Raw genomic sequence first — 26,547 nt, forward strand, 5'->3', positions numbered from 1 at the left:
TCCAGAGGCTTGCCTTTAGAACCAAACACCTGGCTGGGCAGATAACGACTCTGAATCTAGTTGGAGAATATCAACACCTTCAGATGATTGTTTGGAATGAATAAAGAAATAATGTCTGTCAGGTAGTATGAAAATCATTTACTGTTCCTCCTCCACGCGCCCCATAATTCCATGATCCAGAAAAAGGCCTAATTGCGGACAATGGGAGGACTTGAACACTGGTCAAAATGAGTGGCTCTTCCGTCCACAGTACCTAGGATGATTTGGGAAAGTCTCACCTTCATTTTCCCCACATTTTAGCAATTCTGAAATGGGATTTTACTCTGCGGAGGAAGGCCGGGTCTCCACCCTTGCCTACCTAGTCCGGGGCGGACGTCGCAGCGCAGTGGGTCTGCGGCGCGGCGCTCCGGAGCTGGACGCAGTGGCCGCAAGAGCTCACCGTGAGTGCGGGAGCCCGGGGCTGTGACACCGGACCCGCGCCGGGCACGGACGCCCGGGGGCCCGCGGGGAGGCGCGCACGGAGCCGGCGACCGCGGACCGGCTGGCGGGGCTGACGCGCCGCCGCGCTTGCAGTCTCGCTCCGTAGCCGGAGTGCACGCCGCTGCTCCCCTCGCCTCGGAAGTGCAGCGGACGCCGCCGTTGCCGCCGCCCGATGGCGAGGCTGCGGGATTGCCTCCCCCGCCTGATGGTCACGATCCGGTCCCTGCTCTTCTGGTCCCTGGTCTACTGCTACTGCGGGCTCTGCGCTTCCGCCTACCTGCTCAAACTTTTGTGGAGCATCGGCAAGGGACCCACGCAGACCTTCCGGAGGGTCGCCCGGGAACACCCTCCAGCGTGCTTAAACGACCCCTCTTTGGGTACCCACTGCTACGTGCGGATCAAGGTGAAGGCCGGCGCGGGCCCGGCGCTATCGCGAGGGAACGTGACGACTGTGAGAGCAGAGGGCGCCGGGCTGATCCTTGCATGACTCCAGGCCCAGCGTCCCCTAGTGTTCTCGGGGCTCGCAGGGCGTGCGGCGGGGACGGGGAAGGTGCCAAGGGGACGCAAGAGGGGCGAGGTGTCGCGGGAGAGGGTCGGGATTGTGTGTCTTTACGGTCCCTGTTTGTTGGGTTGCATGCGTGTGTGTGTGTGTGTGTGTGTGTGTGTGTGTAAGACAGACAGAGAAGGTTATGTGGAATTTCTCTAATAATCTGTATCCTATTATATTACTGTCCCCTCCTCCTCCACCACAACAACCCAGAATAATTCTGCTCCCTCTCCTCCTGTAAGGGGAAGCTGTCGTCTGTTACCTCTTTGCCCTTTAGAGCTCAGATAAGCTGTAGGGAATTGTTACTGGTGGCGCCCTACTGTCTCAGGAGGCTGTCCTCGTCCAAATTTTAGAGATTGAAAGAGTAAATAGAATAAGTCATTGGAAATCAGGAGTTTATTCAGATCAGCAGAATGGAGCATTCACAGATGACCTAAGCAACATGAAACAATAAATAAATTGTGTACGTTTGTGGGGAAGGAAGCAGACTTATGATGCCAGAGACCAAAGGAATGGCACAAAAAGTAAATGTCAACTATGCATGCAGACTCTAATTGTCCATGCTTGTCCCAAGCTTTCTTACAGCCCTCGGATATTCTATTTCCTGAGGCTCCAGGTGGTGAAGGGAGATGGCTTCTTGAAATGCAACCTACAGTCTGACTCGCAGGCCTTTCAAAAATAGCCTACATGAAAGGATGTTTTTCTCACCAGGTCTGGGATTCCTATTAGCAACTAGATTGCCCAGCAGCTGAAGTTCAGAAAACCAAGGGGCATGTCTTTCTTACCCTTATTCAGCCTGGAGTTGATATGAGAATTTAAATGAGCTAATATGTGTAAAAACAAATAAGCGAAACCAAAAAACTTAGAACAGTGCCTCGCACATAGTAAGTGAAATGAAGTATTTATTCACTAAATCCAATCAAGTGCCCACAGCCTTTCAGCTTCCATGACTCACCACCAATAAAAGAAGTTATTGAACTTCTGGGAAGGCATTCAGCAGTGGAGGGCAGGGCTTCGCTGGTAGCGCAGTGGTTAAGAATCCGCCTGCCAATGCAGGGCACACGGGCTCGAGCCCTAGTCCAGGAAGATCCCACATGCCGCGGAGCAACTAAGCCCGTGCGCCACAACTACTGAGCCTGCGCTCTAGAACCCCTGAGCCACAACTACTGAAGCCCCTGCGCCTAGAGCCCGTGCTCCGCAGCAAGAGAAGCCACCACAATGGGAAGCCCATGCACCGCAACCAGAGAAAGCCCACACACCGCACAGAAGAGTAGCTCCTGCTCACCGCAACCAGAGAAAGCCCGTGCGCAGCAACAAAGACCCAACACAGCCAAAAATAAATAAATAAAATAAATACATTTTTTTAAAAAAGGAAAAGCAGTTGCGGGCAAAGTCAGAGTTGTTATCTTCATCCTACCTGAAGGGGAAAAGCAGTTTAAGAATCATCTGGAATTCCTCATAATGCACTTTTTCTGACTCTGGCCACCTAAAGAGTTTCCCCAGAGACATAGAACCAAGGAGTGGAAAGAGCATTGTCCTGGGTGGCAGGACAAGATGGAGGTTCTATTCATAGCCCTGCCCCCAACCACCTTTATGACCTGTGCTAACATTTTTGGACCTCAGTTTCTAACTCTGCAAAAATGATAGGGTTGAACTATATGACCTTTAAGATTTTTTTCACATCTGGAAACCCAGTTGCTTGGGTTATCTGATAAAAAACCCAGTCTCTGGGTTTTGGGTCTTGGTTTCTTTCCTCACTTCCTTCTGAGTTTTTGTTTTTCTTTCTTGCTTTTTCCTCCACTTTCCTCTTTTCTGTTTGCTTTGTATTTGCTGTATTACTGTCTCATTCCCATGATTTTTGTTTTCCTTGGGCAGTTTTGTCTCCCATATGCAGAATGAAGGCTTGAGCACTCAGATCATTCAGCTGTTAGAAATACACTGATATGGGGGCTTCCCTGGTGGCGCAGTGGTTGAGAATCCACCTGCCAACGCAGGGCAGACGGGTTCCATCCCTGGTCCGGGAAGATCCCACAACCACGGAGCAGCTAAGCCCGTGCGCCACAACTACTGAGCCTGCGTGCTGCAACTACTGAAGCCTGTGCACCTAGAGCCCATGCTCCAAAACAAGAGAAGCCACCACAATGAGAAGCCAGTGCACTGCAACGAAGACCCAACACAGCCAAAAATAAATAAATTAAATAAATTAATTAAAAAAAAATAAAAGAGATACACTGATGTGACATGAGGAGCAGGCAGCCAGGGGAACTGTACGTGCAACCTCAACAGAAAATACTAACGTGGGAAGGAGAGAACTAAAAATAAGGAAAGGTGGTGTGAATTATGTAACTGATGGCACAGCTCTTGATGGGCAAGCTGAGAAAAGTACATGAGTAGGAGGTAAATATGGCAGGAATACAAATGCAGATCAGAATTTTTTACATGTCCTGCAGAATTTGAGTGTGATGAAATGTGACACATCAGTAAGAAAATTGTGACTGTTTCAGAAGCTCATAATATATAAATTGACCTTGTAAATAGAAGAAGGGAATGTTGACAAAAGTGAATCTTTCAATTTACCCTGTTAATAAATCATGGTTATTTTTTCTTTTTGAAAATTAATATACTTATTTTATTTCTTGATATTAAAAATAATGCAAATGAAATTTTTTTAACGGCATGGAAATACTAAATGTACTACTTTTTACAGTCAACACAAAACATCGCTGAAATTTCATGCCCTCTATTTCGTATTGCAGGATTCGGGGTTAAGATTTCATTATGTTGCCGCTGGAGAAAGAGGCAAACCACTTATGCTGCTGCTTCATGGATTTCCAGAATTCTGGTAAACTTACCAACTAACTTTTTCTTTTGCACTAAAGACTTGGCTTATCATAGAGTCATTTTCTTATAATGACTTTTAATAGACCCCATGCTATGATCAAGTACTGGCCTAGAGTTATTATTCCTAAATGTTCCTCAATCACAGGAATGTTGTTCCTCCTGTTTTAAAGAAACGTGCATATTATCATCCTAAATTTTTTTTTTGATAATTAAAAGAAGTATCATTTAGTGTTTCAAATTTCTGAATAGTCAATTACAAAACAGTTTTTATAGTACCTACTGTGGACAAAATACAACATTGGATGGAAAAGGAGATTTGCAAGAAACCAAAGAATTAGAGTGCCTGTTACCTGGCAGCTTTTGGTGAGACTTGGGGTGAGGGAAAGGCGGAGGGAGAAGAGGGCTCACGGAAACTGAAAAGGAACTCTTTCCTATGCACGTAGTAACAGGCTCAGATGAATGCAGGACAAATTAAGGATTGGAATATTTCACGTTGAGAAGAAAACCTATAGCCAAAAATACACAGTTACTAAGAAAATGTTCTGTTCTCCTTTGAACCCCACAGAGCCAAGTAAGTACAGATGAAACAACACATGATTAAACTTTTAGAAAATGAATATCTTTTTAAAAGATGGTACATATCGAGGTGATAAAAAGAAAATCAGATTTTTGATAGCTCAAGGCTATGATGTTGAGATGGCTAAATGGACCAAAAAAAAATCATATTCTCTGAACTGACTCAAATGTAGAATATATGGTATGTTTTTAAAGTTCTGGGACAATGCCCTGTCCCCAAATGTCTCCCTTACTTTCGCTCTTAACACCTAGAATTCCACCATTACATATTCTTCACTTCCTTTAGAGTTTTAAAGATTTTGTGTCATCCAAAGTCCTAATGTGAAAGAGATATTACCTTAATACACTTTAGTTAATACTTTTCAAATGAAAGGGACTTTATTAATAAATGCATTGAGATTGCTAGTGCACTAGGAAGTATTAGGCATCGAAGAAAAGAATGGAGAATGGCAAAAACCCATCTAGCTAATCATTTTCCCAGAGCAAAAATCTATGACATGATTGGCTCACAAGTAAAATGTTAGTCTGAAGCGTTAGTCAAATCTGCATAAAGTAACATGGGCAGTGAATTCTGGCTCAGCCACTTAATTGCTGCAGGACCCTGCCCAATCTACAAGAATCTTGCAGAGTTGTGGGGATAAAGGGAGTCAAAATATGTGAAAGGCCGTTCCCATGGCCCCAGTGAATACTCAATAAATGTTCATTTTCTTCCTTCATTCCCATTCACTCAGTGTGGAGATCCATGTGCCACAACTAGCATCCTCAATGCATTTATTAATAAAGTCCCTTTCACTCGTAAAGTGTTTCTAAAGTGTATTAAGGAAATACCTCTTTCAGAGCCAGAGGCTTTTTAAATCAGGGCTTTGGATGACACAAAATCTTTAAAACTCTGAAGTAGGTGAGGAATATGTAATGGTGGATCTCCAGGTTGTTAAGAGTGAAAGTAAGGGAGAAATTTGGGGACAGAGCATTGTCCCAGACCTTTAAAAAATAATTTCCTGATTCTGGTTGCTGATGATGATAGTTAATAGTTCCTGAGCATTTACTATGTGCCTGGCACTCTTCTGAGTGTCACAGCTACCCTTCTGAAATTGGCAGTGCCAGAAAGTAAGGTACACCTTGTTCTTAAACTTCAGAGCTGACCTCTGCTCTAATATATCCTTGGTATATAGGAATGATAATGATCTAATAACATACATGGATTTTTACCTTTCAAATTTCACACCTTATAGAAAAATTCAAAAGTTAACCAACAATGTAAGTATACCTTACTTTAACATTTTAAATCATCATTCTAAGTAAAATTCATGATCTGAGTGGGGAGAGTTAACTTTTTAGAAAGAAAAGATTTAAAGGCTCTTCTCTTTCTGTACCTCATACCAACCCCGATACTTGTCCGTGCTCTTTTTCCTCCTGGAACGTCACTTCTTTATATGTGGAAGATAAAGATGAACCTGTAACCACTTCAGCCACTTGGTAATTGTTTTGAGGAGCCCCAGAAAATAACAGTGATACCCATTTAATATAGGACAGTAGATGCTCTGTGTCATCTTTTAAGAAATGATACTTTTGCACATTTTTCACAGCATTGTCCCATTATTTACTCTTCATGAGACCCCTTTTGCAAAACAGAAATGCCTGATGATTCTTGTCCATGTCCTAGAATCTTCAGTGGATAGGGCAGCCTAGGAGGGGGCCCAACACCAGTCACTGGACATCAGACCCATTTGCTCCAGCAAAATCAAGTCTTGGCTCTGTCCAAAAGGGTTATTGAGAGGAATGGTTTAGTTTTGAAAAGACTCCTAGAGATATTTTTACTCTGAAGAGCATATATTAGGAAATATATGCAGATCATGGGAATGAGTCCCCTTCTGTTCACCAAATGTACTATTTGTTACTCCAGCAAGAGGCTTGCTATAATTTAAAACAACAATAACAGCAAACCCTGAAAACTGAGTTACTCAAATAGGCCATACTGAAGTCACTGAACTTTGCTAGCCTTTAATCTGAAAGCTACCTGGTTGTTCAGGGAGATTCCTAGAGCAACTACATGGAGATTGCTGGTAATCAAAAACTTCTCTTTGAGTGTGTCCTACCCTAAACCAAGACCTCTATGTTGACCCTTACTCTGTCTTTCCTTCCAAATTACCACTATTCCCCATTATACAATCTAGTCAATTCCATTCATGTGCTCCATTCAGGAAAAGTCAATTCGAATCAGAATTTAGGATAAAGCTGTTTTGATTAAGCCACTTCAAGTCTCTCTTGAACTTTCCCTTTTCTTTTTCCAAAAACCCCTTCTCTTGCACTTCTCCCCTTTTTAAGAGCCAAAAAAACTTTATCTGGCACTTCAAACCAATTTCAATTTACATTATAAATATAAATATTATTCCTCTATCAATCAAGTTTTGCCTAAATACACATGAATTTATAAGCTTGTTTGTAGATCAAGTAGGTCAGATTATTTGGTACAGTGAGAACAAAATAATCATAAATTGGCAATGTGTGTAAAAGTGCTTTTTAAACAGAAAAGTACTATACAAATGTAATGTATTATTTGCATTTATCATCATTAACTAAGAATAGTTGTTGAGAATTGGTGACATTTAATGTATACTATTAGATGTTACCCGGAAACAGTAAAATTCTCGGTCTTCTTTCTTAAAATATAAAGGAAATATCAAACAATATACACATCTATGAGAACTTTAGCTAAATTAGCCCAAAATAAGGCTGTTTGTCAAAGATGATTTTTCTCCCCCTCTATCTCCACCTCAATTTGCATTGCTTTTAAAAATATTTTGAGCTGATGCAGGCAATTTCTGGCAATACACCAGCTGTATGGGATGCATTCGTCATTACTCAAGTGCTGAGGCAAGTGAGGGCTCGTCATACATACAGCTGAGCAGAATCTGATGACTGCAACTTTTTCTCTCTTGTGAAGGGGAAGAGGGTATTCTACATTTCAAAGAGGCTAGTCTGGTAAACCAGGGGTCCTCCTTATGTTAAGAACAATAACTAAGAAAGAAGTTGCTTTTTTTGAAGTGTCCTCTGCTATTACCTAAAGCTACCAGAGGGGGAAAAAACAATGTGGATGAAAATAGCTAGATTTGTTTATTTATAATATTTTCAGGAGTTACTGATTTTGCAGTATGTTTCATTCCTCTGTCAAGGGGGTTGTTTTGTTTTATTCATGTGAATGACATACCCATCAGTCTATCGCTGGGGTGATTTCTTCTTCAGTTTACAGTTAATGTGTAAATCAAATATGATTTATTTATGAACTCTAGGAAGATTGCATTTAAAATTTACTTTGTACTTTATTAAGATAGCAGTTGCAATCCTTAAACACTCTTAGAAATGTTTAAGATATTGTTTGGCTCCACTCATTGATAATAGTAATAGTTGAATTTATTTGGAAGGCAATTTAAATTATTAATAAGATAATGACATGCAGGTATTATGTTTGCATAATCTCTAATACATTAAATGTAAAATGTTACAGGATTGTACACATTTTTTGAGTCAAATTTCTACCTTGAAATCTCTAATTAGATGAATTCTAAATGAAGACACAAGTATTTAAGATATTAAAACAATGCACATTTTAATAGATATTGAGTATAAATTCCCCAACAGGAATCTGGGAACTTTAGTTCAAGGTTGTCTCAAGGTTTGAACTGAGACAGAGTTTTATGGAACAACTGGTATTTCTAGCACTATCATAATTCAGTGCTTTCATTTGTTCATTGTTTTACTCAGTCAACAAATCTCTATCGAGCACCTACATGTCTACCAGATAATTCAGGGAGCTCACTATCAAATGGAAGTGCCAGGCACCAATAGATTAGTATCTAGTACACTTGTCTGTACACTCTTCCCAGTGCACTGAAGAGTGTACAGACAAGTGGGAGAGTATGGAAGGGGCCACCCAACCCACCTGTGAAGGAGGGAGACTGGGAAGTCTCCTGGAAGAGGAGGTGCCCAGCATGAGGAGTTCAATGAGGGGTGAAGGACAGGGATTGTGGGGAGTAGGGGAATGATGGGGAGGGATGATGTTTCAGACAAGAAGATTATATAAACAAAGTCCTAAAAACAAAACCCGTGTTTATTCACTGCAAGTAGATTAGTGCCGCAGAGGCAGTATAGCATGGGCTCTCAGGCCAGACCACCTGGGTTTGAATCCTGGCTCTGCTGTTTGCTAAATCTGTGACATTCAGCACATCCAGGAACCAATCTGTGCCTCTGTTTCTTCATCTGTAAAATGGGGATAATAATAGTACCTACTTCATAGTACTGCCTTGAAGATCAACATCACTATGTGTGAAGCACTTAGAATTGTGCCTGGCATGTAGTAAAACTGATATAGATGTTAGTTCTTTTTATTATATAGCAAATGACAGAGTATAAAGTAGTGAGGCTGGAAGATCGGGCAAGTCAAATCTTGGAGGTTTTGTCTGCCAGAATAACATGCTTGGGCTTCACATTATGAGTAACAGAGAGTCAAGAAAAGCTGTTAAGCTGGGAAATGACCTGAGAGAGTTTGTGTTTTTGCTAAACCACTCTGGTTTGTAGAAGACAGAACCAAGGGGAATGAAATGGACACAGACCAATCGATAGGCTGCTGCGTTAATGGAGGCCTGAATGAAGGTAATGATAGCAGGGGTGGACAGGAAAAGTGATTAAATAAATATTTAAGAGGTTAAATCTACTGAACTTTATTGATTGAGTATGAGGGATTATAAAGAGGGGAGATTTGGGCTTCAGTTATGAAGACATAAAAAAATCAATTCACAATGTTAAGTAAGGCTATGAGAAAATAATAAAATCATATGTGTTGACAGATGAGTATCTTTAAGGAATGAAACTGCTTCATTTGTTTATTACAAACCAGAGACAAGATTATCAAGATTGCTGTGGCCTTGCTAAGAAAGACACTTTTTGTTAACATTTTCAAATCCATATTAATTGGCAACGCTTTTGCAGAGTTTTACAAATTATGGATATCCTAGTAATAGATCGAAGACTCTATCCATTCATAATTCCAAATATGTGTCTGACACCCTTCTTGATAATCTACCTGCTGATGTAAGGTGGCTGATTTGCTTCGTTGTTCTCATGGCTTTGTGTCTCTTCACACTGCAGTCCCCTTGCACTATTGGTTTATAATCTCAGATCACTCTGTTCGCTTTCCTATTGTGCTCCAAAAATCTTTCCAGACAACAATCTCCCATTTGGCTTGTGTCAGATAATTTTGCACTGTGTTTTCATGGACAGATGTGCATGCAGATGCTTTTTGATAAATGCATATTTTGAGTTCCATAACATAGTGAGTCGCTTTGAAAAATCCATGTCTCTTTTTCTGTTTGTTATCCATAATGGTTTTGCTTATTAGAAGTAGATAATCTCATGGATCTCTGTATTTCAATTAATTCTGCAGTTTTATTATCAAGCACAGGGGGAACACCTGGCCCAGCAGAAACTTCTAGGACTTGGCTGTCACTATGGCCATTCTAATTAGTCAGTTCCTGTGCCATTTTGGTTGTAAAATGTTTTAAATATCACACTATCTTATGCTGATGGTTCAGGATCTTCCCCCCAAGATTTTGTTTTAGCAAGTGGAGGTTTATCTTTTTTGTTTGTTTTTATTTTTGGCTGTGTTGGGTCTTCGTTGCTGTGTGCGGGCTTTCTCTAGTTGCGGCGAGCGGGGGCTACTCTTCACTGCAGTGCGCGGGCTTCTCATTGTCGTGGCTTCTCTTGTTGTGGAGCACGGGCTCTAGAGCGCAGGCTCTAGAGCGCAGGCTCAGTAGTTGTGGCGCCTGGGCTTAGTTGCTCCGTGGCATGTGGGATCTTCCCAGGCCAGGGATCGAACCTGTGCCCCCTGCATTGGCAGGTGGATTCTTAATCACTGCGCCACCAGGGAAGCCCAGAGGTTTATCTTAAGTAGTTGTTTTATTGGATTCTTTCCGTGAAAATATTTTTTTAAAATCATCAGACATTTTCATCCATGAGTAACCCATTGTTATTACTAAAAACATTGAGTCCTATTTGACAGTGGACTAAGGTGAGTAAAATCTCCCTTCTAGGAAAATATATTTTCATCTCACAAATTTTTTGAGAGAATCAAATGGTGCAATATGCAGAAGCATTTATAGGTACAGACTCAGTGATAGTGGTGAGCATTATTTAAGAAAAGCTTAGAAAATTGACTTCTTAAATACATTTCTTAAGGTTTTAGTATCTGATATTTTGTAGTTTCTATAAACGCTGGCCCTTTGTTACACCCCACTGGACCTGGTTAAAAAAAAAAATGTAATTTTAATAAAGAACATCAGTGCTTCTTTCTCCAACAGTTCTTTTCTTTCCTGCCCACACACAGCTATATAACCTTTCTCAAAAACGAGGAGTTTCTTACAGTTTTCCACTTAGAAAATCTGTAATGTTATTCTTTGTGTTAGTTACTGTGGTATTTTTAACGTTTCTTATTTCCTGCAGGTATTCTTGGCGTCACCAACTAAGGGAATTTAAAAGTGAATACAGAGTTGTAGCGTTGGATTTGAGAGGCTATGGAGAAACAGATGCTCCCATTCATCGAGAGAATTATAAATTGGACTGTCTAATTACAGATATAAAGGATATTTTAGACTCTTTAGGTAGGTTTTAAAAAACAGTGTTAATTCTCTTTAAGGGACTAACATTCAACAAATTGTAAACTGATAACCTCCTTTCTTCCATCTACCTGAGCTGTTATGTAGATCCTGTCACCTTGGTGTATACAGCTCAAAATATTTATAGAGGCAATTTTAACACAACCAGAATAACTATTCTGTCTACCAGCCAAAAGTGACTCTCAAAATTTGTTTTTAAAAATTGTCTTAATGTATACTGTCTATTATTTTCAAAACTAATTATTAGAAATTTGATTCTTGTTCTCAGAAAATTTATTTCTTCAGAACCAACACCTAAATATTTATTTAAACATGTTGTAAGATGCAGAAACACTTGCATTATCTTTCCTGTATTGATCAGCTAGTGCCACAATAATATTGTGTAACAGACCACCCCAACTCAGTGGCATACAGCCATAGGCATTCATTCCTGTGCTCCTGGATCTTAAGGTCAACTGTAGGCTGGACCCCTCTGGGTCTTTGCTTCAGGCTACAGGTCCAGCTGGGATTGGCTTCTCACTGTGAATGGGGCTGGAGCCCCAGCTAAAGGGGAGTAGCTACCTGCGGGAAGCTCTTCTCCTGGCTATGGTTGAAGTGGCAAGAGGATGAGCCCAGTTGCAAAAGCATATTTCAAGTTTCTGGTCGCAGCTCATTGGTCAAAGCAAGTCACATGGCTGAGCCCCAAATCAAGTCATACACCCACCACAAAACCAAAGCTAATCACATTGCCAAGTCTAACATCAAAACATCAAACGGGTGGTGAAGGAACTCCCCTGGTGGTCCAGTGATTAAGACTCTGCACTTCCACTGCAGGGGGCACAGTTTGATCCCTGGTCAGGGAACTAAGATCCCGCTTGTCTTTCGGCACGGTCAGAAAAAAGGTGGGGTGGGGGGGACTTCCCTGGTGGCACAGTGGTTAAGAATCCACCTGCCAATGCAGGAGACATGGGTTCAAGCCCTGACCTGGGAAGATCCCACGTGCTGCAGAGCAACTAAGCCCATGAGCCACAACTACTGAGCCTGAGTCACAACTACTGAGCCCACATGCCACAACTACTGAAACCCGAGTGCCTAGAGCCCGTGCTCCCCAACAAGAGAAGCCACCGCAATGAGAAGCCTGCGCACCACAACAAAGAGTAGTCTCTGCTCGCCGCAACTAGAGAAAGCCTGCGCACAGCAACGAAGACCCAACACGGCCAAAAATAAATAATAAATAAATAAATTTATTAATAAAAGAGGGGGGAGCGGTGAAGTATACTACCTCTATGGCAGTGGGGAGAGGGGAGGAGTAAATATTTTTTAACAATAATCTAATACACTACATCCCTTTTGACTAAAACCCAGCTGCTACCATCGTTATGTTAACAGAGCCAGTATAGTGAGAAACCCATGAAATCAAATTAAAGACACTTTTCTACAACAATCTAATGAGAGCGTAGATCAGGTCAATATTCTTAGAGGGGAAAAATGCATGAGGTCTGGGGGTGTCAATGCAGTGTTGTAATTTACTGTGATTACAGTAAAATAGACTCAGAGACACTGATTTCCGATAGCCATATTTCTTTCACATTTTGTGGTAATTCAGTCAGACTTGGCCTAAATTTGTCATCATGCAATTTTCCAGTTAAATCAATAATGTAATCTTGCTTATGACCTAATTATGTGTAGTCTTTACCATGGTTTTCCAAACTCAGGTTTATGTGACCAGAGCTGAACTATTTCTGACTTTTTTTTTTTTTTAAGTATAAATTCCCAAGAGAGATTCTGAGGTCTATAATGGATCCTGGGCATCTAAATTTTCTGAAAAGCTACCCTAGGTGATTCAGACATACAGGGTTTTGGAAGCACCAAACTCAATGTCTGCACAAAGTGCATAATTAGGGTAGGAGAGTAGAAAGATTAGTTTTAGAAGCATACCTATTTTATGTGCGGTAATGATGCACCCACCTGTTTCTTTTTAATGATGCCAACATTCATTTCTCAATTACAGGGTATAGCAAATGTGTTCTTATTGGTCATGACTGGGGAGGCATGATTGCTTGGCTAATTGCCATCTGTTATCCTGAAATGGTGATGAAGCTTATTGTTATTAACTTCCCTCATCCAAATGTATTTACAGGTGAGTTTAAATTTCCTTTAAGACATCTTTGATAGCGTGACAACTCACTATTGTCACTGACACGTTGGATTAAAAACAGCAAAAGTTGATTAACATAATATTTTTAAAATTAAATGACTAAAATATGATATTAGCACATGATAATGTCAGCTATCTCGGCTTTAAATATTCCTGAAGAGTCACAGGAAGTGTTGCTTTATATTTGCTTGCATAATTTTATTTCTTTTTAGAAAACATTTTACTGCTAAATTAGGGAGAGTTAAAGAGTTAAAGGGAAAATGCAGTAACATTACTTTGACAGTAATGAATCTTGACAGCCTAGAAATAAATTTTCCTCTTGCCTGACTCCTTTGGCTGTCAGGAATGGCAGCATTCTTTAAAGCAGCAGTTCTCACATTTTTGGTCTCCTTTATACTCTTAAAAATTATTAAAGACCCCATTGAGCATTTGTTTATATGGGTTATATCCATAAACATTCACTGTATTGGAAATTAAAAATGAGAATTTTTTAAATGTTTATGTATTAATTCATTTTTAAAAAATAATTAATCCAGTACATATTAGCATAAACATTTTACTGAAAACTAACTACATCTTCCAAAACAAAATTTTAGTGAGAGGAGTGTCATTGTTTTACATTTTTTTTGCAAACCCCTTTAATTTTTGGCTTAATACACGACAGCTGGATTCTCATATCTGCTTCTATATTCAATCTGTTGCAAATGTTTGAATTGAAGTATATGAAGAAATCTGGCCTCACACAGATTTGTAATTGGAAAAAGGAGGAGTATTTTAATAGTCTTTTCAGATAACTGCGGATTTTCTCCTTTAATACTACACCAAACTCAAAAATTAGTTATTTCTTAAAGGTTAGTAACAATGTGGAATCTGATGTCATATTAATGAACTTTTTGTACTCTGTCACATTAAAATCCATTGGTCTCTCTAGCACTTTGAATGGATTTTTTCTACCTATGCATGATTTTGCAATCATCACGCATTGGAAGATATTGGTTCATTGAGTTATGCAGATCTTCCATAAGTTGACACATTTCATTATATGCTATCAAATCGTGTTCATTAATACCACCCCAATTTCATCAAAAAACCCTTTGCAAAGCTGTCAAGCTCACAGTAGCAGACACAAGTTTCCAAAATTCTAATTTTCATTTGAAAGCTTGAACTTTATCATTGACAACAAACACTGTTGATTGTTTTCCCTCAAGTGACAGGCTCACTTTGTTCATTTTCAAGAGACTATCTGTTAAATACCCAATCTGACTGATGATAGTTTGTTAGTCATTCTCTCAAGTAAAAATGGTGTTCCATTAAAAATGCAGCTAATTCAACTTATCAGACAATTACAGAAGTGCTTTTCCTCGAGACAATCATTGTATTTGGGTGTTCAACAGAACTGCCTTATTTTCTGTTTCATCACAATGTTAAAAAGACGTATACAAAAAGGTAGAAATTTAATAAAATTAATAATCTTTGTTATTTCATCAAAGACAGTCTTAAGTGAAACCGCCACTTAATTTTATGTATTTATGTACTTGTTTGTTTACAGCAAGTGTGTGGTGGTGAAGAATACAATGACTGCTGGTATTGTTTAGTGCCACCGCCTTGATTTGTGCTCAGGCAGCAGTGGCTTTATCTACTATTGCCTTTGTACCATCTGTGCAAATGTCAGCAAAATGAGAAAAGCTAATTGTATTGTTTTGAAATAATTTGACCATCTGTATCCTTTAAAAGGGTCTTAAGGATCCCCAGGGGTCCACATGGACAATGTTTTGAGAACCTCTGCTATAAAGAGAACCCTTAATCTTAAGAGTGATTAAAAACAAATAAACAAACAAAAAAACCTGTGAACAATGGCTAGGCACATTTTTATTTGGTTTTAAAAAAAATTATAATTTTGTCCTCTTAAACTAACCTTGTCAAATTTTCTAAGGTTCAGTACTGTCATGACCCACAGTAGCCCTCCAGCGAACAAAAAATTCAGAAAAACATATTTTTATTTCTTCCTCAAAATTAAAGTAGGTGAGGGAGAAAGGGAACATGACTACATAAATACTGTATAAGTATAAAAGTTAAATTTTAGATACATATCCAATTGTCCTATCTCAGTTGAGGTAATAGCACGGCTGCTTAGGATTCAAATATCAAACTGAGGTTCATCATATTTCTCTCAGTTGCATTAGGCAATAGAAGTTGTGCTACATGCTTGTTCAATTGATCAGGACCCTACAGTAAATGTTATTTTGTTGGTGCTGCTATATGGACAAACTGTAATTGGTCAGTTCAGTAAGAAAATACTTGGATATTTCTGGAACTATCTTATCAATAATAGGTTCAACCCTGGTCAGGTCAATATGAAGTCTTCAAGTAATATGACTATATTTTCCCTTAACTGTATTGATATCTCTTAATGCAGAGCTGAATAAATCTTATTCGATGATGACTTTACAAAAAGTGTAGCATAACAGTGCTCCACTTACCTGAGAATTATAATTCTAAAAACTCCAACCATGTTGAGTACAGTTATACAATTAGAAATAAGAAAAAAAAAATCACCTCTATAGCAAGGAAAATAAAAGTATAGTACACAATACACAACAAATAGGTACATTTAATATGTATGATCACATTACTCCCTAGTTTAAAACTTCAGTGTCTTCCCAAAACACTTAAAATCTTTATCATTCTGGCCTTACCTGACTGGGTTTCTGCTTTTCTTTCTAAAACTCATCTCATACCATCTCCCCCTCCTCATTCACTACATATCAGCCACACTGGCCTTCTTTCTGCTTCTTGAATGTGCCAAGCCCAGTACCTACTTTCTGTTCTTGATGCTCTTCCTAGATCTTTGCATTCAAGGCTCATCCCACATCCCCAGAGAAACCTGTTCCACCACCTTTACTAAAGGATAGTCCCTCGACACCACCCAACCATTACTTTCAATCAGATTACCTTGTTTTATTTTCTTTATGGTATTTTTGCTAACGAAAATGATCTTTTAAGTATTCATTACTTATTTATTATGTAAGTTCCTTATAAATGAGAACCTCTTTTCTCTTGTTCACTGCTAAATCCCCTCACACACAGTAGATATTCAAAGATTCACTGAATGGATGAATTTTCTCAATACATGAATGAATTTAAAGGAAAGGCTTTAGTTTCTGTTGAGGCCAAATGAATAAGATATTCAAATCAGCCTGTAAGGAAAATCTTTTCAACAAGGGAAAATTACTTCCCCATGTATCCTTAGGAAAAGTGTTTGGTCACTGATAATGACCTTGGAGAAAAGGGAGTGTTGTTTTGGGTTTCCTGTTCCTTTCTGAGTCAACACTTCATAAAGTGGAACTTTCTTTTTATTTAAAGTGCTTTAAGTATTTAAAATACCAAAAATATCCAAAATGAAATATAAGAACATAGAAATTGTTCCAAAGAGAAATATACAGAAGCCTTATTTGTAGATTCTTTTATGGGATCATCTCAAAGGTGAAATTGTCTTCAAAAGAAGTTATTTCAATAGTAAGTAATTCATACCCCTTGGATAAGGTCTAACATGGTTTTTTAATTTCAGAATATATTTTACGACACCCTGCTCAGCTGTTCAAATCCAGCTATTATTATTTCTTCCAAATACCATGGTTCCCAGAATTTATGTTTTCCATAAATGATTTCAAGGTAAGTCAAACATGGTGATGGATGTTACAGACTTATTGTCTGTGATCATTTTGCAGTGTATACAAATATTGAATCAGTATGTTGTACACTTGAAACCAATATAACGTTATATGTCAATTATACCTCAATTAAAAAAAGAAAGACTGGTGCCCAAGAGGATGACAAAATTAGGAGGTCAAAAATAAAACATAGACTGAAACACTAAAAACAAACAAAAAACCCAAGAAAACCGGTCCTGCTTATGTTGTTCTGATTTATTTTAAATAATCATTTATTGTACATCTGTTATGTGTTAGGCACTGTTAGGCATTTCCTCCTATGCAAAAAAATAAGTCAAACAAATAATGTTAATGAGAAACATTTTAAATTAAAATCCATCTTTAAGAAAGAAAAACAGGGAATTCCCTGGTGGTCCAGGTGGTTAGGACTCCACCCTTCCACTGCAGGGGGTACGGGTTCAATCCCTGGTCGGGGAACTAAGATCCCAAAAGCCTTTCAGTGCTGCCAAAAAAAAAAAAAAAAAAAACCGAAAAGAAAAACAGACAAATGCTAAAACTTAATAAATGTTTCTAAGGCTTCATCTATAGGCGCACTTATTTTTACAGTCTCTATTCAATTTTTTCTGAAAGCCTGTTCCCCTACAGGCGTACCTCTCTCTAGAGAGCATTCCATGGCGAGATGAAGGAATATGAATGCCAGGTAAGAGACTTTGACAACAGCAGAAGTGGAAGCCCTTGGGAGTAAACAAAAGCCCAAAACAAAATTAAGCCTGCAGGTATTGGTATACCATATACACTGACACCAGGAGTCATATGTAGTACCTATTTCTTCAAAGTTAATTAGTTGCTTCTTGTTTGTCCAACATGGTGTTAAATATTTAGGGAGGTTAAAAAAAGACATAATATTATTTTACCTGGAAATACTTCTGCATGTACCTCTGACAATAAGGACTTTTTTTTAAAAAGAACATAACTCCAATGCCATTATCAAACCTAACAAAATGAACAACTTGTTAAAATCATTTAATGCCCATTCAAATTCTCTTAATTGTCTCAACTGTCTTTATACACTTTATTTGTTTGAATCAGGAACCAAACAAGGTCTACATGTTGTATTTGGTTGTTACGTCTTTTAAAATCTTAAACGGTTTTTTTTTGTTGTTTTTTACCGTCACTTTTTTAAGAAGAAATTTGTTCATTTGCCCTGAGGAATGGTCCACATTTTGGATTTGACTGACTGCTTCATCATGGTGTTATTTAACTAGTTCTGCTAACCCTTGTCTTTCCTACTTCATAGGTGCTACTGATCTAGAGGCTTGATTAGACTGAGATTTAATTTGACAAGAATATTTTATAGGTGGTTCTGTGTATTTCCTAATGCATCACATCAGGGAAGCACATAATGCCTAGTTGTCCCAGTTTTAGTAATGCTAAACTAACCAGTGGGCTCACAAATTGTCAGCCTATCCAAATTGCGTAACAACCAACCTTTCACCAAATAATTTTAGCATACCTTGATCGTCACTGCCTAGGTTCATTATTTCTTTAGAAAACAGTGATTTTTTAGTTCTATTGGGATGCCTAAAAAGTTCCTTTGGTTTTTAAGTAAAAATAAAAGACACGTTTTTCATTTTCACCAAGAGCTTTATTGAACCCTTTGGTTCCACTACCTTCTGCCATTTTTCAGGCAACTTCAAAATTCCATCTTCCCAAAACTTTTTATCCTTTTGAGCAAAGAACTGTTCCAGGTGCCTTTTACAGTCTTCCGGGGTATTGAAATTTTTTCCATTAAGAGAACTTTGTAAAGACTGAAATAAATGGAACTCTGAAGGTGCAGTGTCTGGTGAATATGGCGGATGAATCAGAACTTCCCAGCCAAGCTGTAAGAGTTTTTGCCTGGTTATCCTGATGGAAGATTATGTGTTTTCTGTTGAGTAATTCCGGATGCTTTTTGTTGAGTGCCACTTTCAGTTGGTCTAATTGGGAGCAGTACTTGCTGGAATTAATCGTTTTGTTTTCCAGAAGGAGCTCATAATACAGGACTCCCTTTCAATCCCACCATATACACAACGTCACCTTCTTTGGATGAAGACCAGCCTTTGGTCTCTTCCATTCCACATTATTGTACAGTATCCACTTTTCATCGCCCGTCACAATTTGTTTTAAAAACGGAACATTTTTGTTACGTTCCCGTAGAGAATCGCATGCAGTAATATGGTCAAGAAGGTTTTTTTTCGCCTAACTTATGTGGAACCCAAACATCAAAGCGATTCACATAACCAAGGTGGTGCAAATGATTTTCAACGCTTGATTTGGATATTTAGAGTATGTCGGCTATCTCCTGCGTGGTATAACGTTTATTGTTCTCAATTAATTTCTCAATTTGATCACTATCAACTTCAACTGGTCTACCCGACCATGGAGCATCGTCCAGCGAGAAATCTCCAGCAAGAAACTTCTCAAACCACTTTTGACACGTTTGATCAGTCACAGCACCTTCTCCATACACTACACAAATCTTTTTTTGCGTTTCAGTTGTGTTTTTACCTTTCTTGGAATAATAAAACATAATATGCCGAAAATGTTGCTTTTTTTCTTCATCTTCAATATTAAAATGGCTACACAAAAATTCACCAGTTTTGATAAGTTTTTTTTTAAATGCACGCTAGTATGACAGCAGTCACAATACAATATAACAAAATTGTTTTGAATAAAGTTAAAGACAACTAAGTGCTACTAGAGCCATCTTATGGAAAAAAACTGAATGAACTTTTTGGCCAACCCAATATTATTCTTTCTGCTTTTATTAACTGGAATTCTTGTATAAAGAAGAATTTCCACATCTATATTTGGTTATTCTGAAATACAGTTCCCACAAGAATGGCAGGACAAATGCTTCATTATTTCCCTTTATAAACAACTTCCAGAGTAATGAATTGGTGCCCTAGAAACCTCCATTGATAACCAATGAGGGTTTTTTTTTATATCATTATGAGCTCATGATTTTTAAAAATATATTTGATATTTATCAATTGATTACAGTCATTATTCTCTTTGATGCCCAAATTGTTGCAAGTGTGAACTCCTTCAGGTTGGCTCCTATGTCATCTTGACACAGGAGCCCTTTAGTCAGTGATAGCTTGCTTCCTTAATGTCCTAGGTTCATCTTTTTTTTTCCTGTTCCAGATCTGGAATCAGTCATTTATTGAAGGAACTCTGGCTCCTATTAGTAGGAAATGGTATTTAGAGACCACAGTTTGGGTGTCAGGGTGATCATTGTTACTGAGTTTTCATTGCTTCTAGATCTTTCCATTGGACAGAATGTAGACATACATATTTTTTAGACAGAAAAAAATTATGAGTTCTTATTCACATTTCCAAAGCAAATTTAAGACAACAGAGTTTTCACTTAACTTCTATGACTTTATATAAAACATTATATGGTTCTAAGTCAAAACTCTAAAACAAGGTACATTCAGAGAAGTCTCACTTGTCTCTGTTTCCTCTGTTTCTCTGTCTCCATCCTATTTCTTCTGTCTCCCATCGAAAACCATTTTGGTTAGTTTTGTTTCCTCTTTTTATTGTTTCTTTTTAAAAATATAAACAAATATGTATATATTTGTCTTTTCCTTCTCACACAAAATATAACATACTATAAACACTATTTCTACACTTGCTTTTTTTCCACTTAACAATATACCCTGCAGATGACTCCATCATCAGTATAGAGATTATCTCCATCTTCTCTTAGAGTACTAAGAACACATAATTCACCATCTTGTATCTATACCATAGTTTATTCATCCAACCCCCCATAGACATTTGTTTCCATTCTTTTTTTTTTTCTTAATTAAAAAAATTTTTTTGGCTGTGCCGCACCACGGGGCATGAGGGATCCTATTTCCCCAACCAGGTATCGAACCTGCGCCCCCTGCAGAGGAAGCACGGAGTCTGAACCATTGGACTGCCAGGGAAGTCCTCCATTCTTTTTCTATTACAAATAATGTTTCAATGAATGGCCTCCTGCACATGTCATTTCATATTTTTGCAAGGGTGTTTTGGGGTTGAGGGATCTAATTTTAAACAAGAATCCCAATAATTCTGATTCAGGTGGTTTAGAGACACACTTTGAGAAATGCTGGTATAGAGCAGTATTTTTCAAATTGTAGGTGGGGACCCATTAGTGAGTCATGAAATAAGTTTTGCAATTTAGTAAAGTGGCTTGCAATTTGAATTTTTAAAAATAAAGTAGAACAGAATTGAAAATATCAGTTTTATCACTTATTTATGTATCACTTATTACATGATGTAATAAGTGTAAGGGCTATTTCTTTAAACTTTTGTTTCAGAAATATATATGTAGAGATATGAACTGGATCATGATGTAAAATGTGTTTGTTACTCTAGGTTGTGATCAAAAGAAGTTCAAACAATTTGGGGAAGGGGGTGGATTGGTTGTCAGTAAATAGATAAACTATTGTTAACTGGAATATCAGGTTTTAGAGCAGGGATAGTACTTGAGCTCAGCCTTGTAGAATGTGAAGAGACACCAAGAAGACAGGATACTTTTCATAAGGATGAAGTGTCCATGGGGGATTAAAAGGGAATAATATCAGAAATAAAGCCAGGAAAGCAGAAATATATAAAATGTGCTTGTAAACAATGAGGTCTCCAACCTGGCTAGAGCAGAAACTGGGAGCTATCACTGCACACTGACCATCATTCTCTTTCAAAAGCCAAATATTTAGTTACTATTAGGTAACTGAAAAGTTCTAATTATTCTCTTCTCACTTATCAGGCTTTGAAACATCTGTTTACTAGTCACAGCACTAGCATTGGAGGAAAAGGATGTCAGTTAACAGCAGAAGATCTTGAAGCTTATATTTATGTTTTTTCTCAGCCTGGAGCATTAAGTGGTCCAATTAACCATTACCGAAATATCTTCAGGTCAGTATAATTTGTTCTTTTTAACTAAACAAAATATTCATTCCATACAGAGCCAATATTTGATTTTTGTTAACATCTTTATTGGAGTATAATGGCATTACAATGGTGTGTTAGTTTCTGCTATATAACAAAGTGAATCAGCTATATGTATACATATATCCCCATATCTCCTCCCTCTTGCATCTGCCTCCCACCCTCCCTATCCCATCCCTCTAGGTGGTCACAAAGCACCGAGCTGATCTCCCTGTGCTATGCAGCTGCTTCCCACTAGCTATCTATTTTACATTTGGTAGTGCATATATGTTCATGCCACTCTCTCACTTCGTCCCAGCTTACCCTTCCCCCTCCCCGTGTCCTCAAGTCCATTCTCTACATCTGCGTCTTTATTCCTGTCCTGCCCTTAGGTTCTTCAGAACTATATTTACTGATTATTTTTAATGAGAATTATTTTATTAAGTATTTTCCATTAAGTTCTTTAGCTTAATATACTAAAACCTACTCTCTTAAAATATTTAATGTTTTTCTTTGTTTTCTTTCTTTCTTTATTTATTTATACTGTAGTATAATTGACATATAACATTATATTGGTTTCAGGTGTACAACATAATGATTTGATATTTGTATGTATTGCAAAATAATCACCACAGTAAGTCTAGTTAATCATCTGTCACCATACATAGTTACAATTTTTTTTCTTGTGATGAGAACTTTTAAAATCTACTCTCTTAGCAACTTTCAAATATGTAATACAGTATTAACTACAGTCACCTATCTGTACATAATTTGTTTTATCTGTAACTTACATTTCATGTGAAATTTAACAGTTTGAAACCTCAGGACCAGAGAATATGCTTTTCTTTTAATTTTCTGAAAACTCCTCCCTTTTACCCTCAATTCGATCTGGTGAAGAATTTATACTCCTCTTTACTTTTTCACTAATAGTCCTTTTAATAGGGACTAATAGTCCCCTTTCCTTACTGATTCAACTATTACATGCTCACATGCTGTTAAATATGCAGGTAACTATCAGAAAATGTTTTGTTTTGGAACACTTTATGAGCTCCAGAATTTGTGACTTGCAAGTTTGTATAGCAATCCATGTATCAATAATTAAGTATAGATATATTTTTATATCAGTTTACCCATTCACCAAGAACTTAATTTTTAGGAGCATTACAACCAAATGATGGCCACTTGCATGGGAATCAAAAGTTAAGACCTTGGTGGACATATGTGATATCCTTCACATTCCAGCAGCATCTTATCAACCCCAAGTAGCCACAAGTCAAGCTTTTTTGTAACTAGCGAAAATGTAATTCAGTGCTAGAGAGTGTCTAGTTAGATGTTCCTTCTCATTCTTAGTTAACAGGGTTGTAATTAATACCATCCCACCTTTCTGAAAAACAGCTTAGCAGAAGTTGTCAAAAGCTTTACAAATATGTATCCTCTTCAGCTCAGGAATTCCACTTCCAGGGCTCTAGCCCAGAGAAGTTATCTGAAATGCCAACGAAGATTTGGGCACAAAATGCTCATTGTAGCATCACTTAAAACATCCCCTTCTTTTAAGTGATGTTATAATCTAAATATTCAATTATACAGGAACAGTTATTTATGGGTTATTATGCCATAAAATAGTACGTTTTACAATTATTTTTGAAAAACTATATGAAACAAGAAAGTTATTATAATTTAATATGAAATTTGCATGTGTATACTGTGTATAAACTGTGTATATTTACTGCATTGTACTTAACGGTTTCAACAATATGCATAGAAAATGACCATTTTTTAATGATGGAATTATGCATGATTTTATTCTTTATACTTTTCTGTATTTAAAAAACACATAATAAGAACTTTATTTTTAAAAAGAATCTTCTTGCGAAATATAGTATCACGTAGTATTAAGGCTCATTCCGTATATATTTTCTGACTTTTCAGTTCCAATTTTCACATAAAATGCATTAGATTATCCAACAATTGAAATACATTTAAACAGTAACACTGTTTAAAGCTCCCTTTCAACACACTATTCAGAAATTCTGGTATCTTTTTGAAGCAAACTATTCTTCATAGTGATGAATTTCATATTTAATTTATAGCCTGCATTATAAGTTTTGCAGGGCTGATCCAATTAAAACTTTTATCTGGCCCTTTCTTAAATAGACCATTAAATTTTTTTTTTAATTAATTAATTAATTTATTTATTTTTGGCTGTGTTGGGTCTTCGTTTCTGTGCGAGGGCTTTCTCTAGTTGCGGCAAGCGGGGGCCACTCTTCATCGCGGTGCGTGGGCCTCTCACTGTCGCGGCCTCTCTTGCTGCGGAGCACAGGTTCCAGACACGCAGGCTCAGTAGTTGTGGCTCACGGGCCTAGTTGCTCCGCGGCATGTGGGATCTTCCCAGACCAGGGCTCGAACCCGTGTCCCCTGCATTGGCAGGCAGATTCTCAACCACTGCGCCACCAGGGAAGCCCTAAATTTTTTATTGTACAGATTGATTGCCTAATGCAGTGTTTCTCAACCATTTTTTTCGTCATCACCTCCCTTCAGAGTCTTTTTAGGCATTTTTTTTTCCTAATTGCCCCCCACCCCACGAAATTTTAATACCTGTTTATGTACTGTGTGTATACTCATGGTTTATATATAAAAAGCATAATTTTTTTTTCACTCTCCCAAGAACAAATTTTCATCCCTTTGGTGGTGATATTGCCCTCCTTAAAAATGTGCGGCCTAAAGAAACATTTTGGGGGAATGTTATTTTAATGTTTACAGTGAGTCTCAAGCCCACGTGTTTTGTTTTTATAGCTGCCTGCCTCTCAAACATCACATGGTGATCACTCCAACGCTACTACTGTGGGGAGAGAAAGATGCATTTATGGAGGCTGAGATGGCTGAAGGCACAAAGGTTTACGTTAAGAACTATTTCAGGTTAACTATTTTGTCAGAAGCCAGTCACGGGCTACAGCAAGAACAACCTGACATAGTGAACAAATTGATATGGACATTTCTAAAAGAAGAAACAAGGAGAAAAGACTGGCTTTTTCTGTGACGAGTCTGTAATGAAATCTCTAAATAATTTTTAAAAATTGTTCATCAACTTCTTTAAGCTTCATTAGGAAAAATTGTTTTAATATGCTTTATCATAAATAAATATCCTGACAAATGACATCGAAAAAAATCTGAGAATGTGTGAACTTGTAACATAATGTTGGGTTTTTTTCTTGTTGTATTTTGCACAGAAAAGCATCTGCCTTAAAATGTACACACTTGTACAAAAAGGAAGTTGGAGAAAGTGGCTCAGTTTTGGTTTTTCGCGTTCTTTACCCTGTTAATATATGGTGCCTTTTACAAATGTATATTAAAGATTAGCTGTGCCATATTAAAAGGCAAAACTGCAATGGTATAAATTTTTATTTTATTGTTCCAAAGTTCTTTTTACTATTTTTTAACCGTTAAAAAATTCTATTATCAAATCTCTTGGATTTATAGTATATTTATTAGTTTGAAGGCAGATATGACAACATTAATGTGCATCTTAAAATAGGCCATACATACTACTTACACTGGGAAGAGTAACAAAAGAGGATATGAAGATTCTATATATACATATATATTTATTAAACATTGTAGGGAAGCACATCCATTAAATTACTTGCCTTAATTCTTCAGCTAAATTGGTGAGAGATTTAGAAAAAAGATCAAAATGTCCTTTTGCCCCATTTAATGCAACAAGGATTGAATACTGTACTTCCTACGTGCACTAGAATCTAAGCTCCACAGGGCAGAGATTTTTGCTTTATTAAATGACATATATCCAGCATCTAGAATAAGAGCCTGACTCATTGTGGGAACTCAAATATTTGCTAAATGAATAAATAATATATTTGATACACTGCTAGGCACTGTGTGGGAAATATGAAAGAAAGATGACATGGTAATGTTGATCTTTCCATTAAGAACCATACACAGAATGCAGTTAAATTAAACAAGGGTTCAAAAGTATTAATGAGCCTTACAGATAAGAGTGGGAAGGGAACTCCCTGGCAGTCCAGTGGTTAGGACTCGGCCCTTTCACTGCTGGGCCCGGGTTCAATCCCTGGTCAGGGAACTAAGATCCCACAAGCCGCACGGTGTGGCCAAAAAAAAAAAAAAAAAAAAAAATGGCAGGAAGAATTACAGGATAGAGGATGAGACCAACTCAAGGGATTACTACTCATTCTGTTGGGTTGCTCTCATCTGGCATGGGAGACAACCAGTAACATTGCCAAATCATGGCTCCTTAGAGACTACAACTGTGTTCCCAAATAAGACTAAGCTGGTGAAAGGAATGTTTCCCTCACTGAGCATAGTTCTGATAGTGACAGAAGAAAGTGGAATGTCCCTAAGAATTCTCATCATTGTATCCTAGCAACGTGTATTTACCAATAAAAGCTCAGTTTTCTATGTACATTGTACTTGTGCCTCATAACATCTCAAGGTAGGTTGTACTTGTGCCTTATAACATCGCAAGGCAGGGAGTATCACCACTTTACAGATGTGAAAATGAGATTGGCCAATGCCCACAGTACAAGGGTTGGAACCAGGATCTGACCTAGATCCATCTGGTTGTAAAGCCCATAATCTTTCCACTTAGATCACATTCTGTTTAACCGGCTTTGGTATCCACACTGCTCTTTCTGT

The 26,547-nt window shown here is 37.9% G+C and overlaps 1 protein-coding gene across 2 annotated transcripts; it reads left to right on the forward strand.

Moving 5' to 3' along the window:
• Nucleotides 1–4: 4 nt before the first annotated feature.
• On the forward strand, nt 5–25,340 carry EPHX4 (epoxide hydrolase 4). Of its 2 annotated transcripts, none has more exons than XM_036865959.1 (7): nt 5–883; nt 3,784–3,869; nt 10,940–11,097; nt 13,103–13,231; nt 16,818–16,921; nt 21,719–21,867; nt 24,673–25,340. In XM_036865959.1, the coding sequence occupies exons 1-7, from the start codon at nt 653–655 to the stop codon at nt 24,914–24,916; spliced, it is 1,101 nt and encodes a 366-aa protein (XP_036721854.1). In that variant the 5' UTR covers nt 5–652; the 3' UTR covers nt 24,917–25,340. The 2 variants fall into 2 exon arrangements, with proteins under 2 accessions (XP_036721854.1, XP_036721865.1); XM_036865970.1 differs by lacking the exon at nt 24,673–25,340 and adding an exon at nt 17,566–17,620 and having other exon boundaries at nt 21,719–21,745.
• The last annotated feature ends 1,207 nt before the right edge of the window (nt 25,341–26,547 follow it).

Source organism: Balaenoptera musculus, chromosome 1, assembly GCF_009873245.2.
Source record: "Balaenoptera musculus isolate JJ_BM4_2016_0621 chromosome 1, mBalMus1.pri.v3, whole genome shotgun sequence".
In the NCBI taxonomy this organism is placed as follows: domain Eukaryota; kingdom Metazoa; phylum Chordata; class Mammalia; order Artiodactyla; family Balaenopteridae; genus Balaenoptera; species Balaenoptera musculus.

Excerpts from the sequence above, each read along its gene's own strand:
- EPHX4 (XM_036865959.1), top strand. The coding sequence starts at position 653 with ATGGCGAGGCTGCGGGATTGCCTCCCCCGCCTGATGGTCACGATCCGG. Across the intron at positions 16,922-21,718 it reads TTTCCATAAATGATTTCAAG|GCTTTGAAACATCTGTTTAC; the intron begins GTAAGTCAAACA and ends CTCACTTATCAG. Across the intron at positions 21,868-24,672 it reads CATTACCGAAATATCTTCAG|CTGCCTGCCTCTCAAACATC; the intron begins GTCAGTATAATT and ends TTGTTTTTATAG.